The 17844-nt window shown below is 43.9% G+C and overlaps 1 protein-coding gene across 1 annotated transcript; it reads right to left on the minus strand.

Annotated features, from left to right (window-relative positions):
* Positions 1-9430: 9430 nt before the first annotated feature.
* GCNT2 (glucosaminyl (N-acetyl) transferase 2 (I blood group)) lies at positions 9431-13411 on the minus strand. The gene is given in 9 exon segments (XM_063147986.1): positions 9431-9528; positions 12436-12590; positions 12592-12812; positions 12814-12883; positions 12885-12946; positions 12948-13003; positions 13006-13041; positions 13044-13188; positions 13190-13411. Coding segments are annotated over 9 exon segments (1065 nt in total).
* Positions 13412-17844: the final 4433 nt, after the last annotated feature.

Here is a 17844-nt window from a genome sequence, read left to right on the forward strand (position 1 = left end):
CAGAACCATATCTATATGTATAGCCAGCAGTTGTATTCTTGTGTTTAAGATCTTGCTGATTGTGATTCATTACACTTGTCTTTTAGACACAAAAAGTTCCAGGAATACATGGCTATGTTTGTATTTTTTGTGGGAAAATACAGCAATGACAAGGTAGCAAGACAAAAGTTGGAGCTAGAAAATATCCCATTAAAAATGACAAAAATGGAAAGCTCCTGCAGCTGCAAGAGGAGCTTTACCCTGGTGTCTCCTTTTGGATCTCTCATACTTTGGTCTCTAAGTGTTAAGTGATTTGCAGGCAGTGTGAAACAACCCAATCCAAGCTGCATTTACAGAACATCCCTAAAAATGCTGTCTCATGAGTTTATGCTCTGACACCTCAGAAATTAAGATTGCTATTTCTATTCTCTTGATTGCTTTTAGTGACATTGTAGGCTGGAGTGTTGTCACCTGAAAACAGCAGTTGAATTTCCTCTGTCAGTGAAGAGAAACCAATACTTTTACCCACACTAGATTTTCCACAAACTAATTCTGGGTGCTATTTGTGTATTTTCACTGGTTTCAATATAGTTATGTTGATGTGAAATAGCTGTCATTGAAGCTGACTGAAGTTCTCAATTTATTTTTCTCATCAATACACATAACTATGTTATCGATTAAGGACTTTTGAAACCAAATATTTGTTGCTAGCACAGAAAGAAAAGATGGACAAAAATGTACACATTACCACGACAAACTCCATGGCTCTCTTCCATATCAATCCACTTCACCACTTCCACCTCCCCATCGTGTGCTGGCCATGGATCCCGGGACTTCTGAAACTAGGTAACAGAAAATCAAATAGTTAGTCCTCTTAAGTACTTTGTGTTCAGGTTTATGTTCACTCTCTGGGACCTTTCTCCACAGAGCTGGGGTAAAATGCTTTGGGATACACATCAACAGATGCCTGGCTGCTAACATGGCTGTCCTTCACTGAGAACAGCTTTCATTACAAAGACAAGATGTCAACACAAAAGACCTAAAGACTTCATTTGAAAATAAAATCCCTCTTCTACAGCAGCCTCAGTGTGATACTGCACATGATCATTCATGTAACCTTCCCACCCAGCACTGCCCTCCAAGTGCTATTTGAACACTGGGCCACTAACACATAGTACCTTCACATGAATTTAGTGCTAAGTACTGGATTTTTGCTTTGGTTTTTGTTGTTGGTTGGTTGGTTGGTTTGTTTAAGGAAAGAGACTAACAGAACAAATTTCAAGCATGATATAATTGGAAGGAATTATTGAAACTCAGTTATAACCTATAATGATATATAATAATAGATACAGATTTAGGCAGACAACAGGACCTATCCAGGAGATAAACAAGTTTAGAGTTTATCCTCTGCTTGTCACTAATTATCACCTTCTACTTGTCTATAAAAACGCCTTCTACTAGCCCAGCTTTCTCAAAGTCCCATCCAACCTGGTCTTGAACACTCCCAAGGATAGGGCATCCACAACTCCTCTGAACCACCTGTCCAGTGCCTCACTATCCTCACAGTAAAGAATTTCTTTCATATATCCAATCTAAAACCATCCTCTTATGGTATAAATCCATTTCCCCATGTGTTTTCCATACATGATCCTGTAAAAGGTCCCTCTCCAGCCCTCTTACAGGCTCTCTTTGGGTACTGAAAGGCTGCTCTAAGATCAGCTGAGAGCCTTCTTTCCTCCAGGCTGAACAACCCCAGCTCTCTCAGCCTGTCTTCATAGGAGAGGTGCTCCAGACTTTGATCATCTCTATAGTCCTCCTCTGGCCTTGCTCCAGCAGGTCTATGTCCTCCTCATGTTGGGGGGCCCAGAGCTGGATGCAGCACTCCCAGCAGGTTCTCATGAGGGTAGAGTAGAGAGAAGTACCACCTGTCCCAGCCTGCTGGCCATGCTGCTTTGGATGCAGCCTAGGACATGTTTGTTTTTCTGGGCTGCAGGCACACACTGCTGGGTCTTGCTGAGCAACCAACACCCCCAAGTCCTTCTCCTCAGGGCTGCTCTCAAGCCATTCTCCCCCAGCCTGTGATTGTCCTTGGGTTGACCTGACCCACATGCAAGACCTTGCACTTGGCCTTGTTGAACTCCATGAGGTTTGCACAGTCCCACCTCTCCAGCCTGTCCAGGTCCCTCTGGATGCCATCCCTTCCCTCCAGCATGCTGACTGCACCACACAGCTCGGTGTCACCAGCAGATTTGCTGAGGGTGCACTCAATCCCACTGTCCCTGTCACTGACAGAGATGTTAAACAGTGCCAGTCCCAATACCAACCCCTGAGGAATGCCACTCATACCAAGTGCCATGCCACAAAAACTGCCTCATGACTTTTAAAGCAAATGCAAAAAGGGCTGTATGATCCAACTGCAGAACTGCCATAGCACTTTGCCATAAACAGCAGTGTGTGTCAGCTATAACCAGAACTTAACAGCTTCATTTCTCCCCTTCTGTATATTGCATTTACCAAATAAAGCAGCATGCCAAAAAGTGTGGCTTTGTCCCAGGAAAAATTCAGAAAATTATTACTTTTTCACAGAAAGCATTAAGGTAAAGATAACATTTTATGAAAGAGAAAAAGGGATAGTGATGGCAGGGAATAAATGCTTTGAATAGCCTGAGATGTGCATTACCATCCCAATTAAAAATCTGTTCATAACAGATGGCAATAAATGTAGTGTGGGGGAAATTTTGGAAAATGCTGATACAATGGCAAAGGAGAAAGATATCTGAAAAAACAGGAATGACCCCAGGACATCCACGAATGTACTGGAAGGCACTGCCTTCTAGGAATACAAAACTACTGACTTCACATTATTCACTGTCTCCCAAACTGAGGAAATCAGGCGTCTTTGTAAGTTAATTAAAAAGTAGGGTAAAGTGTAGCTCAGTATGGGGGAAAAAATTAATTTATATATATTTTTTCTTTAAATAGTTGCCTGAGCGACTGATTTCACATTCGGAATTTTCCTGGGGTGCTGTTCTTAAAAAAACAATTTGTCTGAGAAGTGGTGCTGCTTATGAAAGTTAAAATAAATTTTGTCATGAGCTGCCCACTCTACTTTTGTTCACTCTTTTCTCTCATTCCATCATGGTTAGCAGAGTTTTGTCTTTCAAAACCAGAAACAGGAAAGAGCCACCTTGTGGGCAGCAATACTGAGCACTGCTCTGGAAACAGGTTTGCTGCCACCCGGGCTTAAGAGCAGCCACCATCAGCACTGCACTGCTCAGGTATGGAGAGAGCCACAAGAGAGACGTGTCAGCCCCTCTATTGCCTTTAATTTCATGCCTTTTCTTAGTGGTGGGGGTTTGGAGGAAGGAAAAGCACTGCTTCAGAGCCTGGACCTCTCTCACAGGACAAAGACAACACAAACCCAAAGGCAACATCCCCTCTAAGCCCTTCCCTTCAGTTTTTTGCCATTACAATTCCAGTGCGAGCTGTTCTGCATGTGTTGATTCCAAGAGGCAACCTTGCATCTTCCCTTCCCTTTCCTCCTTGCATCACCACCACAGATTATGAAGACACAGGCAGCTTACACATGAGCCACTGCAGCCCCATTTCTGTAACATGCACACTTAAACTGACATGAGGCTGGAAATCTTGCAGCATAAAAGGCTGCCTGATTGGCCTTGACCTTCCAAATGCTGTACTTGTGATTCCAGGTTCAAACTTATCTGCTAACAGGCTAATCTCCACCAGCCCCCTGAAACAGCCTGTGCTTCCCCTTCAGCATTTCTCTCTAGGCAAAGGGACAATTTCTTTACACTCCTATGCCACCAACTGATCCGAGTTTTTCTCCTGCACTTCACAAGGTGATGCACAGGAGTTTGCTCTTTAGAAATCTGCCTGAACTGTTCCCATCCTTGGGAATATTATTCTGCAAGACATGATTTAAATCAGCGGCAACTTTTGCTGGGCACTGGAGCCATATATTTATGTCTGGGAAACATGCAGGGCTTGAGGTGGGTCACATATAAGTGGGCTGCAGTATTGAGTTTGTTGTTGCTGGAATGGCTTCCAAGGTATTAAAATGTCTTTTTTCCCAGTCCCACACTCAAAGAAGTAGAGATTCCTCGGTTCTGGTCCTCAAGGTTGTTTATTTTCTCTTATCTAATACATTCTTTTTTGGACCCTCTGAGATCTGTCCAGCAGGTCAGTCTGTGGTACACTGGCCACCCTCAGGGCAGTGTTATCTTTTTATAATAGAAACTATGTGTACTTTATTTACAATAATTTTCCAATACCTATTACCTATGTTAGACAGTCTGTCTCTACCCTAAACCAATTCAGAAATGTCACCATCCCAGCAGAAGATGGAGGAGAAGAAGAAGAAGAAGAAGAAGAAGGACAGGACATGTCCAGATTCCCCCATCGTGCCTCTTAAACCCCCATTCTAAATGCCCATTCTAAATCTCCAAAATTCTACTTTTTCACCCTGTGACAAATTAACTACCATTCTATTCAAACCCTTGTGGCTTGTAAATCTTCACACAAAGCTGGTAACTTTTTCCTTGGGCTAAGATCAAAGGCACAGGTGTTTTTGACTCCATGCCAAGGTCTCTGAGCCCCCTGCCAGGGTCTCGAATCCTCCAGGGCAGCCAGAGGAATGTCCTGGGTTCTGGCACTGCAGGACACTTACAGTTGGCAGGCCCGTGCCCAGTGCTGCCGGCCCCTCAGGCAGGGTGCCTGCCTCGCCAGCAGCGTGCCCCGTGCCCACTCCAGCCCCGTGGCCTTCCGAGAGCCCCCAGTGCCACCAGTGGCCCCAGTGTGCCTCAGCAGCACGGCAGTGACCAGCAGCACCCAGGTGGCCACCAGCAGCCCCTTCACCCACCTGCATCACAGTGCCCACACTGCCAGCCTCGGCACACCCCTGCAGCTCCTGCAGGATCCCATTCCTGAAACCAATGCCACGAGACATATCCTACTACAGGGAAGGGCAGACTCCCCACCACCCACAACCCAGCCTCAATCCAGTGTTTAGGAAGATGGAGAGAAGCTGATGAGCAGTTATGGGTAGGATGGAAAGGGTCACCTCTTAACTCTGTGCAGCAACAGGAATTTGTCTGACCAGGTGCATGAGATGCCATGCAAGAATGATTTGCTCTGGAATTCTGGTTTGTCTGTTTTCTTGTTTGCCCAGCAAGACAAGTTATCTCACCTGACCAGGGAAGGGAGGTAGCTGGTAAAGATGTGGGGGCATTCCTCAGAAGAAAAGATTTTCTTTCAAGATGAGTTTGCGACAATGGAGGAAAAAGAAAACCAACACCCCTCCTTAAATATGTACAAAGGCTCAATTTCATATTTTGCCACCAGAAATTTTCATTTCAGTGGGGTATGCAAAAGCAAAAGTGTGTGTGTGGCAGGGTGAAAGTTTAACTAAAATAAACTCAAGATTGTTGATCTTCAAAGCAGACCTCAGAAGTTGGAAAGAAAGAATTGAAACTCAGGAACAAGCAAGAAGCTTATTTAAAACAAAGTGTTCTGATTTAAGGAAATGCATGTCATCTTCTTGAGCTGTTAGGCTGCTGACAGTCATAAGAGTGCTAACTGCACCTCCTGTGTTTAAACATCTGATGGATAATAAGGAAAAGTCTTACTTCTAGTAGCTTCCTCTGATATGTTTCGGAGGAAGCTTTTCTGTGCTGTTTTTGACCCTTAAACTAATTCTAGTGTATATGGGAGTGTTGCAGTCCTGGTTTTGAGGAGCTGAATTCTAGAGGGCGGTTCAGGAAACACTTGCCTCTCCCAGTGGGAGTGAGTTGGACTTGTGGGGACGTGCTGGGTGCCAAGGACAGGCAAGAGGAGAGCTGCTCTGCAGGAGCTGCCAGTGCCCACCCCAGCTCCCATTTAGGCATGGTTCTGCCAATTTCCACCCTGGCTGTGTGCTGGCATCAGGGTTTGTGTTTCAATGTGTGCAACACAGCTTTAGGTGTGGTCAGATGAATTTGCTCATAGGTGAAAGGAGGGCATAGGCTTAGGTGGTCTGGTTGAATCTTCCTCCTAAAAACCCAGGGCTGTTGGCAACTCAGCATCTGGGAATGTGAAGAAAAGTCTCTGTTACTGCTGGACTGAAGTTTCATTAGTTTTATGCATGAGTTATCACAGACATTACCTGATGTTGTTGTTTAGAGAGAAAAACAAATCTTCATTAAATTACTGTCATCTAATTCAGCTCTTCAAGGAGCTGTTTTCTTTGAAGCCTCTTACACCAATGTCTGATAGTTGGAAAGGTAAAGGAGAACCAAGTGAGGGAGCACAAGCCCATTTAGTAGCTGTGCTTTTCCAACAAGTCTTACTGAAGACTCTATCCTTATCCCATCATCACTAAGTGCTGTTTCAGTGAGAGACAAACAATTGGTTGTGAAAAAAAAGGGACTATTCCTTTCCAGTAGTTAAATTCCAATGACTGTGAATTGGACAGAGACCAAAGCCTGCTTTAAGTGATATCTTCTCAGGTGAACTATAATATCTGCATGGGGGCTAGAGGACAAGAGAAATTTTTCAGAATTTCTGCAATTAAGGTGTTTTTGTGATTGCTGCAATGGTGTTGCAACACTTTCCCTTGAGCAGGTTTTTCAAAAGAGGAAGGTTTTGATGGTGAGATTACAACAACTTCGTGGGCATGAGACTCAAAAACAGTCACAGGAAAATCCCTATTTTTTTAATACCTTATTCCTATGAGAAGTTCTTGCTCAATCAGGAAGTCTCATTAAAATAATGGAGAATAGGAACAAAAGAACAAGGATTAGTTATATGAGTAATGATGAAGACATAGGTACAAAATACCTTTTTTCTGGAGCATGGCTTATTCAACCAGCATCACTGTCTGCAATCATATTTAAAAAACCTGTGTGTCTCTGTCTGACTTTTGAAGGGTGGGGACTAAGCTAAGGAAAATGAACAATTATCCCAGGCAGAACAGAGCCACATTAGTGTATATTAGAATGACGTGTGCATTGCAGGGAAGGTTGTTTTCCAAGAGCCCATCTACAAATGACAGTGGGATGGAGAGGCACCAAAATGATTTTGAATTATTAAGTTGCTGTGGTGTAAAGTTCAGTGCAAGCTAAAGCATCTGAAAAAAACCACAGGTCTCTCTGTTCAAGCAACTGGCCATGTAAAAACTTAAAAATAAGGAAATGTCTAACGTGGTAGATTAATACACTAGCATTGCTACTCAGAAACTTCTGGTATTTCTCTTTCATCTCACACTCACATCCAAGGGGTGTGAATGAGGTGTTCTTTGACGGCCAACAGCTCATTTGGGACACTGCATCAGAAAAACTGCAGTGAAGGAAAACTCCCATCTCCCTGTGATCCTACTGCCGCCACTGGAGACATACCTGTAGCCACTTTTCTTATTTTCCTGTATACCATTCAGCTCCCAGCTGAGGAATTCACATCAGGATGATGCAGATATACTTTCAAAGTCTAGGAGTGGTTTACCTCTCCACCCACAAACAGAACTATCCACCATTTTCATTCCTTTGCAACAACAGACAAAATTTATGGCTATATTAGCAACCTTCTTCCTGCCTGGAGAGAGCTACTGTGAGTCTGATTCTTAGAGTTTAGACAGACACAATAAGCAACTGTGTCAAAGCCAGCACACAGCTGTGTGGAATTTTGGCCAGCACACAGCTGTGTGGATCCTAGGAAAAGTAAGCACAAGCTAGAAGGCAACATCTTCTTCCACTGATTCCCAATTTTGGTGTCAGATTAGCAGCAACAAAAAATACACTGAAAGATTGCAGGTTTAGGCTGCTCATGTTCTCAGATGTCTCTATCAGGTGGAAAGCAGCCCTGTGTTAGTGCGACCTACCCCTTCAGATCATGAGTGGTCTGGGATTGTGGGCTTGCACAGGACACTGTGGGTTTCCTGCTCTAGTAATCAACTACCTCATAGTCACACTGATTGTGTGACTATGTTTGTCACATTTGTAGCAGGCAGTGACACCAGGCTGTGAGAAACAACTGCTCACTTTGAAAATTTAGAAAGGTTTATTAAACCTTAACAAAAATACAACAAAAGGACTATATAAGGAAAAATTCACAGCGCTGGGAACTGCCCTCATGGATACCACATGGCCAGTTCATTTTCAAGATGGATGCTCAGTCTTTTATACCTCGAGGGTCGCATCAAGCAGCCTTGGCCCCTCCCAAAGTCTGCCAGTCAGCTCTTCTGTGCCATTTACCGGTGGTTACTGCTTTCTTGCAATTTAACTGGAGATCAGGTGTTGCCATGCCACACCCCCTAAGCACCAAGCTTTTCCATTCCCGACTGCTCCAGGTAAGGGACACATGTGCACACCTTCTGTCTACCTGTCCTAGACAACCCAGGCTCTCTGATGGTCACAATACAGGGGGAGAAAGGGAACTATGGGGCGAGCAGAGGCCATCTAAACTACAATAACATAACTCTACATCAATAAAGCTTTCCTTAATATTCACACAATAGTTAAATTTTAATTGTGAGAGCCAATTGCCTCATTATCCATCTATAACACTGCTGTGCACCCATGTCCCTTTTGAGCTGGTACAAGAGCAGACATGACATGGTGCTCCTTTCCCACCCTCTTTCCCTGGGGCAGATGCCCCACATTTCGGGGAAGAGAGAGGAAGACACATTAGTGTCTTCTCTGGCATGGAAGCCGGGAAGGGCTGCTCCAGCATGTCAGGATGCCCCTGCAGCCCTGTTCAGTGGCCAGGACAGAGCTGGGCACTGGCACAGGGAAGGGAGTGAATGGTGATTGCTGCGCCAGCCAGTAGCTACAGGCAAACTTTCTCTTGCAGCTCTCAGCCTGAGGGGATTGCTTAACATTTAGCAGCTCTTATATTTCCATTGGCAATACTCACTGAACCTCTGCCTCGGCCTAGCGATGCCGCAGTACCTTAGTGTGCTCCCACACCTCCTGCAGTAAGTGCATCCCAGGAGATGTGAGTAGTGGGATGGGGTTATTGATGCTGGGCTTAGGGTGAGATGGGAAAATCAATGCCTGGGTGTCAATGTTCTCATCCAGGGTTTTTTGGGGTTTTTTTGTGTTAATCAGGAACAAAGATCATGGATGAGTGCCAGACCCTGATGTCTCTTACACTTGTCATCAGGGAAGGAAAGTAACAGGAAAGGAGTACATTGGAAAACTGATCTCTACAGCAGCAGCAGCTATTGAAGACATCCTGTTAAAGCAAGTAGGAGGCAGCTCCTCCAATGTGTTTCCCAGGCTGCAGTAACAGTTCTGCAGTAACAGTTCTGGTGTCTTTCTAACAGTGCAGAGAGGAAAGAGGCCAACTTGCCAAGGAGTTGTCAAGAGGGACTCCAGAAAGGGTAAAAAGGAGCTTCTGGTGCTCAGGCATCTTGTGCACACTCACTCTTAGCAAAGAGAGCAGAGGTGACAGCGGAACCTCATTCTGTCGTTCCAGAGGTGAGCCAGTTCTGGAAAGCAGTACAGTCCAGTGCATCAGACTGGGAGTCAGTGTAGCGGTGCTGGCTTTGCCCGTGGTCTGCTTTAATACATTGGGAATATAATTTCATCCTTTTTGGCTGGTTCTGTGAATGGAAAATAAAAGCACTGATCTCCTTTGTAAAAGCATGCTGGTGTCTCTGAATGAGAAGTGCTCCTATAACTTCTTGTGACCTTTATTTTCCCACTTGAGCAAGGCATAAATTGCTGGTGACCAGCAGAGATGGATGTCAATGGGCACACCCCTGTATACCCTGAGGGATTGTCTGCCCGGAGACTGCTTGTGTCCCAAATTATCCATATGATCTGACTATATTGCATGAAAGTGAGGGCAGGAATTTGGCCTGGAAGAAGTAAGGGGGCTCAACAGCACAGCCTGGGGATGCGCACCTCTCCCACGGCCATCAGAATCTATTTTCTGCTTTTTTATCTTTTTTCTTTTCCTTTTTTAGAGAGAGGAAAGGTGTCCCAGTGGTAACACAGCTGGCCTGGGATGTGGCCACTGACCTGCACTGTGGTGCTTCTCCAGAGTCCTGGGGAAGGTCATTAAGGGCCATTTCAGACCTACATACCTTGGAAATACTTTCTCTTAATTCCCCCATGCTTCTGTTTCTTATCTGAAAGGTGACTTTCAAGAATTTTCTGTCATGCAGGAGTCATGTGCAAGATAAGCAGCCTGAGATAAATGCCAAAGATAAGTTAAGGCTGTTATTTGAAAACCAGCTGAATAGGATTGAAAGTCTTTAGCCTCTAAGGGGGTAAGGAAAAGTCTTGGTCTTCATTACATGACTCTAGGCAACAAGCATGCTATTTTAAGATTTGTGGGCAAGTCTTGTTTTATCTTTTACCTGAACTGAGATTATCACGGCTGATACTGATACTGCAAATAACTGTTTGGTTTAGCTCTTTCATGGTATGCTATCCATCCAAACTGATCCTTAAATGACTCCTCTGCTTGCCTGGAGGCCTGCAACTTTTTGTTCGAACAGCTGGACCACGTCCTGAAATCATTATCTCCCTGTGATGCACCTGGAAACTTTAAGGAAGTGCCTTGGTCAAACTTGGACAGGAGCTTTTTGTTAGAGCCTGGAACTGAGTCCCAGGCTAACATCCCACACACTGAGAGGGATGACTTCTCACCCAAGAATTGCCCAGCATTCTTGGATCTGACTAGGATACATTCAGGTGAGTGTCTGACTGAGTGTTATCCTTGTAAGATTGGGTTCAAAATCCTGTGCAACCACAGCCTCTGAGCACATCTGTCAGAGCCACATGGCCACTTTTGGACAGGCAATCTAACGTGATGGCAAGGAAAAAAAGGAAGAGGACAATAAACATATGTGCTGTGGAAATGTTTCATCTTTCAGACACAAAAAGAACATTCACAAAAAAATGTTATGCCCATACTGGAAAACATACAGGGATTGACATGGAAATAACAATGAAATATGCAGGCTATGGGAGCTACACAGTGCAGTACAACAAATGTCAACCACCTAAAGCTTTCTGACTGTGGAGAATATATCTGGTCCCAGGTTTATGGCTTCTGAGGCAATGGACTGTAATAAGATCACAGCAACCTGCTTCCTGGAAAAGTGATCTAGCTACAAATAATACATGCTCATAATTATTCTATAAATATCTCAGTCAGTAGTCACTTGTGCTTCTTGTGCAGGCCAGTCATAAAACACCAGAAGAGCATGCACTATGCTCATAAAATTATGTGATAATTTGAAAGTTAATGTGTTCTGTCTTTGTTACTGCCCCCTATGTTTATTTCTCACAAATTACAGTAGGGAAGAGGTGGAAAGAAAGAAAAAGACAGGAGAAAAAAAATTTACCTGTGCTTCCATTCCTCATATCCCTGCTTTGGGCTGCTGGGAAGCTCTAGGCAGGAGTCCTGCCAGGTGCCTCTAAAAGCAGCATGCACGAGGGTGAAATCCTGTTCATCTTCCAACCCTTTCCCAGTCACATAAACAAAGCAATAATAAATACACAGAGTAAATATGAAAATACTGGTTCTTATTCTGCTTCTCTGCATAAATTCTTAACCTTGTACAATAGAGTTTAGGCAGTGGTTATGAGGTTTAAAAAATGTGGGCTTTTTATAACTGCTATGGGAGAGCTGCTGTGTGTGGCCCCAAAGGAAAGCATGTGAAGACTAGAAGTCAACTCCAGCCTGAATTCAGATTTTCTGGGGGAATTGACTTCAATTTGTTGGAAAATAGAATTTCCCACACCAAAATGAACATCTTGTATAAATTTTCTTCACTGCAATGCTTGCATAGATTGCATATTTTAATCTTTATCACTTCTCTTTTCATCATCTCAGATTTTACAGGTGAATCAGCTGAAATGTCCAAGGATTTCTCTTTGAACTTAGATCCCCAGACATCATTTTGCTTGGTCATGGGATGGTAGTGCACATTCTGGGCAGCACAGAAACCTCTCCCTCAATGCTCAAAAAGGGCCAGTAAGATTATTTGGTAGATCAGCCTTATATAAAAATTCAATTTTTCACGTAGATTTTGCCAAAATCAATTTCAGATAATGCTTCTGCATGTGCACCTATGAAATAGAATCATAAAATGGCTTGGGTTGGAAAAAGATCTTAAAGATTTGGTAGTTCCAAACCCCTTTCCATGGGCAGGGACACTTTCCACTAGACCAGGTTCCTCAAAGCCCCATCCAGCCTGGCCTTGAACACTGCCAGGGATGAGCCATTCACCACTTCTCTGGCAGCCTGTTCCTTTGCCACATCACCACCACAGCAAAGAATTTCTTCCTTACCTGTAATCCAAACCCACCCTTTTTAAATTTAAGGTCATTCCCCTCATCCTATCACTGCATACTCTTGTAAGAAGTCCCTCTCCAGCTTTGTCCATGTGTGAAAGAAGCACAAATGTGTGTATCTACAGAAAAAACAAGTGGAAGAAATCATGCTCACCTGGGATCCTGCAGGGCATCACCCAGAAGTGCCCCTCAGGGCTGTTGGTGTTCCTGGGCCATGCCAGCAGATGGAAAACACACTGGTCCTGCAGCAGGAACTCCACAAAGAGCCAGGTGATGGCCACAGACACAGAGCCAAAACAGGTGGTCAGATGGACATCTGCACACAAATGTCCACAGCATGAAAGAAAAGGCAGAGTAGAACCGGTCCCTGTGCACATATTTGGTGCAGGTGGTGATGTGGGGAGGTGGCAGCACCCTGGGCGTGATGTCCTTGCTCCCAGGGCTCTTCAGCAGCTGGATGATCTCCCTGCTGTGCTTCAAGGAGAGGTCCTGACCACAGGTGTTGATTAGGTAGCACCAGGGCACGGCCAAGGGCAAGCAAGTCTCTCATGCAGTGCAGGTCAGCCCACAGATGGGAGGTGCTGCCCTAGACCACCCTCTTTGCCCAGAAAATGAGGGAGGCACCAAGAAATCAGCACTGTCTGCTGGAAGGGAAATGGCTCCTTGAATGACATCCACATGAACACAATAGTCATTCTGGAGCATGAACAGCTCCCTGAAGAAAAGCTCTCAAACTCTTTGTGCAAAGTCATGAAGTAGGAAGGGTGCAGGCAGCCTCCTCAGCTGCCAGGGTGCAGGTGATGCGGTGGCTCTGTGTGACATTCTCTGTGCAGCTGGGTTCTCTGAATGGCATTTTCCTTCAGAAGGACACCTTGTCCTCAGAAAGTGCTTTACAGGCTTCTGCTAAAAATCAAGCTTGCTGAGATGTTCAGCCTCCAAAGAGGTTTTTGTGCTTGCAAATTAACAGTGTAGAAAACAAATGGAAATGAAACACTGTGACTCAGAACACCAAAAGGGCAATATCTGTGTGTTTCATTGCTCCTCAGAAAAAGTCTCTCTTGAAACACAACATCAAACACCACCAACAGTGTGTTTTGATGGCTGTGCTTGCTTCTTGCTGGAAGAGTCATGGATCCATTTGATGTAGAGCGTGCAGCTGCTGCCCTTACTTTCAGTATTAATAGTTGCACAGTCATCACTGATGTAGAAACAGTATAAGCGAAGAACAGTTTGCAGATGGAAGCTGCTCCACAGCACCCTGAAGATTAGACAGACATATTGCATAATTATTGTCTTGCCAATGAGCAAGCTGGCACATATTTCAGAGTGTCCCCAAATTCAATGTATGGGTATGTTCTTAACTGCTTCCTCCCCACTCTCCCTGCATGTATCATATAGCTGTTAAAATTTCTATGCATGTACCCTATGACAGAAAAACCTCATATTTATCTCATGCCATTCTTTTTATTTTACTTGTAGGATTTTTTTTAACCACTCCAATGTGTCAGCCATCACTGCTTCTGAATTGTGAAAGACTTGTAACATGAAATAAATACTACTTCAATATGTCTCAATGACAATTACACTACTAGACCAAGCATATAGGTAAACTATTGTGGCCTTCCTGCTCTTTGTTATTCTGGATAAATACAATTTCCAGAAGGCAATAATCAGAAACCCAGTTCAATACATACCGTTTTACAGCCAAAGAACACAGGATTAAGAAGAACCACTCATCTGTCCTCTACCTCTATATTTCTGTCTTCACTATTCTTCATTTCTCATGTAAGGCCACCAACACTCACATATAAGAAGCAAGAGAATTTTTTTGCCCTGGTGTAGAGTTATGTCACAGCCATCAGCTTCTTTCAGCAATATTTTCTTCTGCAAATTTGAAATCTGACAAACAGTTTCTACTAAGAGTCATGGATGACTTGTGATGAGCTCCAGGTTTACATCTGTGGGGGTGCTTGAGGGTCCCCAGGATGAGGGAAGATATGAGAATCTTGACTCCATGTTTCAGAAGGCTGATTTATTATTTTATGATATATATTATATTAAAAGAAAATGGTATACTAAAACTATACTAAAGAAAGAGAAAGGACACATCAGAAGGCTAAGAAAGGAATGAATAATAAAATCTTGTGACAGATGCCAAGAGTCTGACACAACTGGTTGTTGTTTGCCATTTATTAAAAACAATTCACATGCAACCAATCAAAGCTGCACCTGTTGGTAAACCACCTCCAGACCACATTCCACAGCCATCAGATAGTTATTTTTTTATATTTCATTTCTGAGGCCTCTCAGCTTCTCAAGAGAGAAATCCTAGTGAAAGGATTTTCATAAAATATGTCAGTGACATACATCCATCACAAGGAAATGGGTTAGTAAAGCCTGCTATTTAAACTATTTAAATTAACCCTAGGCTTACTGATGAAAAATTTGTATTTCTAAGAACTGTGAATGCATCTGGTATAACATGTAAAGGCAATGAGAGCTTGACACAGCTCTGACTAAAGTGAAATCATTGGTCTCTTTGTTCCAGCTGTGAGTTTGTTCATGAGGATCTCCTGCCATGACACAGCACGTTTGGGGCATGCAAACTTTTCTCAACGTCACATTATTTTGCTCCAATGTGAAGCAATGCTGAGGCAAAACCAGTTGATCTGAGATTTTGCCAGTGAATGTTCTGAGCGGGCAGTGCATCGTGCTACAGAGGGAGAGATGCTGCTGCAGGCCAAGAGTGCAGCTTGATAAAGGTGCACAGATCCTGAGCTGAGACCACTACCTGAGTCTAGCAAAGAAAAGCACAGCATTCCTCCAGGAGCCAGGGTTTCATTGAGAGGGGTCTCAGCTGGGGGCAGAGAGCACAGGTAGCTTTTCTGAAGTACAAAGGCCGAGATCTTTCAAAGCATTTGGATGTCTTGGAAACTGTCTGATCTTTTAAAACTGCAGTAATCTTTTAAAACAGTGTCATCTGCTACACGGGTAGGAAAGCTTCTAGGATCTCAAAATATATACTATATATATATATATATGAAAGGAGATTCTTAGTTGTTGAAGCCTGCATTACTAGCATGGTCCATATGAAACAAGTAAAGCTACATGCAGAAAATGAGATGAGTCTGCTCTTTGCAGGAGTGCAATGCAAGATTTAATTTTTCCTTGGTGTCTTTTGCTGTTGGTTTGGAGTTTTTTCCTTGCACAGACATTCCTGCAACACCTTTGCAGAAATCCAGAGTCACTGTGATCCTTTGGTACCAATAGCCTTGGGGGAAAGAAGGCTGCATACTTAGTGCTACTTTTTAATCCCAGTGCCTTGATTCTCTGGCAGTGTTAATATTTAGATACCTGAAAACATACATGTAAATGATAACTGTGGGAAATCAAACTGTCAAACCCTTTGGGGTTTTGAGGGACTTTTTTGGGTTTCTTTTTTAGTCCTGCCTTGTGCTGCTCTGTGTGAAATAGGCCCATGCTTGAATTATAGGCAATAATCACCAAACCAAACTAACCCACACCAGAAAAAAAAAATAAAAAAGCCAACACACAAACCAAAAAACCAAACCAAAGCCAGTCAAACATTAAAAAAAAAAAAAAAAAAAAAACTGCATAAGTCACATGAGCCACCTCAATGGAAAAAGTATTTTTCAGGTATTGTTGTTGTTGATTTACAGACTCATCCAAAGTTCAGATGCAAGGAGCAGTCAGATACACATCTGAATCATATTATAGCACCTATTACCACCAAGGTGTGTGGAAACATCATGAGGGTCCTGGCTTCTTCTGTTGTACATTGTATTGGACATCTGCATATTCTGGATACAAGAACAGAGTTATGGAACAAAAAAATAATAAATGATTGAATTTACCATGCAATTTAACAAAAAGGCTGTGTAAAAGGGTTCTGTGCTGGCAGAACTAAAACTGCTGAGATTTGCAGTGCCACTCCTTTCTATTGTTCCCTGGACCTGCACTGAAGCAATTTCCTTTTAGCCTGAGAGGAGTTTTTGGTGTGGCTCCTGTAGTGGAAACATACTCCCCAGTAGGATTGGGGATTGAAATGTCCTCCATGGGGATGAATGGGAGTAGACCTTTCCAGACAATGAGGATATTATCTTAGGAATAGGGTTAGTACTCAGTAAACTGCTCCTGCCCTTAAGAAATATAGGTAATTGGTTTCAGCTAATTTGTTAGCTAATTAAAACGCAAGATGCACAGGTTTTGCACATTGGTTTTGAGTTCCTGTTTGGCCTCAGTCAGTAGCAACAAATGTGATGCATTTCATGTTTATTTGGAGTCACTTTGCATTTTTTATTCCGTTGTGAGGACAAAACCATCTGTAGGCTGATGTTCCTTTTCCTGGCCCTCTCATGCAAAGCTGTCAGTTTGAGCTGGCACCACTGTTAAATTCACAGTGAGCCTGTAGGGAGCACACAATTTTTCCTCAGCGTGGTTTTTCTGGGAAGTGCACGCAGCCACAGATTGCTGTTCTGTGCCCAAGTAAAGGATCTCTTCATCCCTCACACCTTCTGAACTGAATGAGATCAAACTGCTTTGGTCTTGTGTTGGTTTGGGATGTCCTACAGTGTGCATGGTGTCTCTAAAACTCTCCCCCTGGAGCAGCCCTTCCTGGCAGGGGTCTCCTCTAACACGAGCTTTACTCACATGCCCTGTCTGAGCTGGAAGGCTGGAAGCTGTCATCACAGGGGAAGCGAAAGCAAGCACAAAAGCAGTCAAAATTTATTCCTATCATTCCTCTGCCTTCCCTTTTTCCTTGCTATAGCAGTTCCTGCTCTTCCTGCACTTCCCAGGCAGCCATAATCTGACTGCTGAAAGAGAAGAAAACTCAAACCTACCTGAAGCAGGAGTTCCCAGGCGGGCGCACTGACACCGGACAGTCACAGCGCAGCAGCACAGGCAGCAGATGGGAGGAGAGATGGAATGACACATTGAGGCAAGTGCTAGCTCAGCTCACATGGTCCAGCAAAGCCATCGAGTAATCTAATTGCACACAGCCAGCGAGCACATCTGTCTGCGCAGACAGCAGGGGCCAGACAATGCATCCATCCCATCCGCCTTTGTCTTGCTGCCGTCTCCAGCTCCAGACACGGAGCCTCCCACCCTGCAGGAGCTTCCCTGCTTGTCTGCATTTGCAGCAGACTTTCAGTGCAAAGGTTTTGGGAATGGGTAAGCTGCCTAGCCTCTTAGCAGAGCACATTTTGCAAATCAGAATTACTAGTGCTCCAAAGCAGAGCACTCACAGCTCCCTCCTCCAATTAATTTCCAACAGGGACACGTACTCACCTCTGTGCAAACTACTCCTCATCACCTGCTCAGGAGCAACAGCATCCTCTTCCCTGCTCGATTATCCTCCTGCACAGGGAAAGCAAGACATAATTAAACACCTCCTAATAGAGGACAGGCAGGCTGTGGTGGTGAAGCTGGTTTTAGCTGGTTTTCTTCTGTAAATATGACTAGATTTTATAGCTGACACTGGTGTAGCCAAGGCAGGATAGGGATCTGTTTTCTCCCTGCAGATTAAAATCCGCATTAATGT

The sequence above is a fragment of the Melospiza melodia genome, chromosome 1 (assembly GCF_035770615.1).
Source record: "Melospiza melodia melodia isolate bMelMel2 chromosome 1, bMelMel2.pri, whole genome shotgun sequence".
NCBI lineage: Eukaryota > Metazoa > Chordata > Aves > Passeriformes > Passerellidae > Melospiza > Melospiza melodia.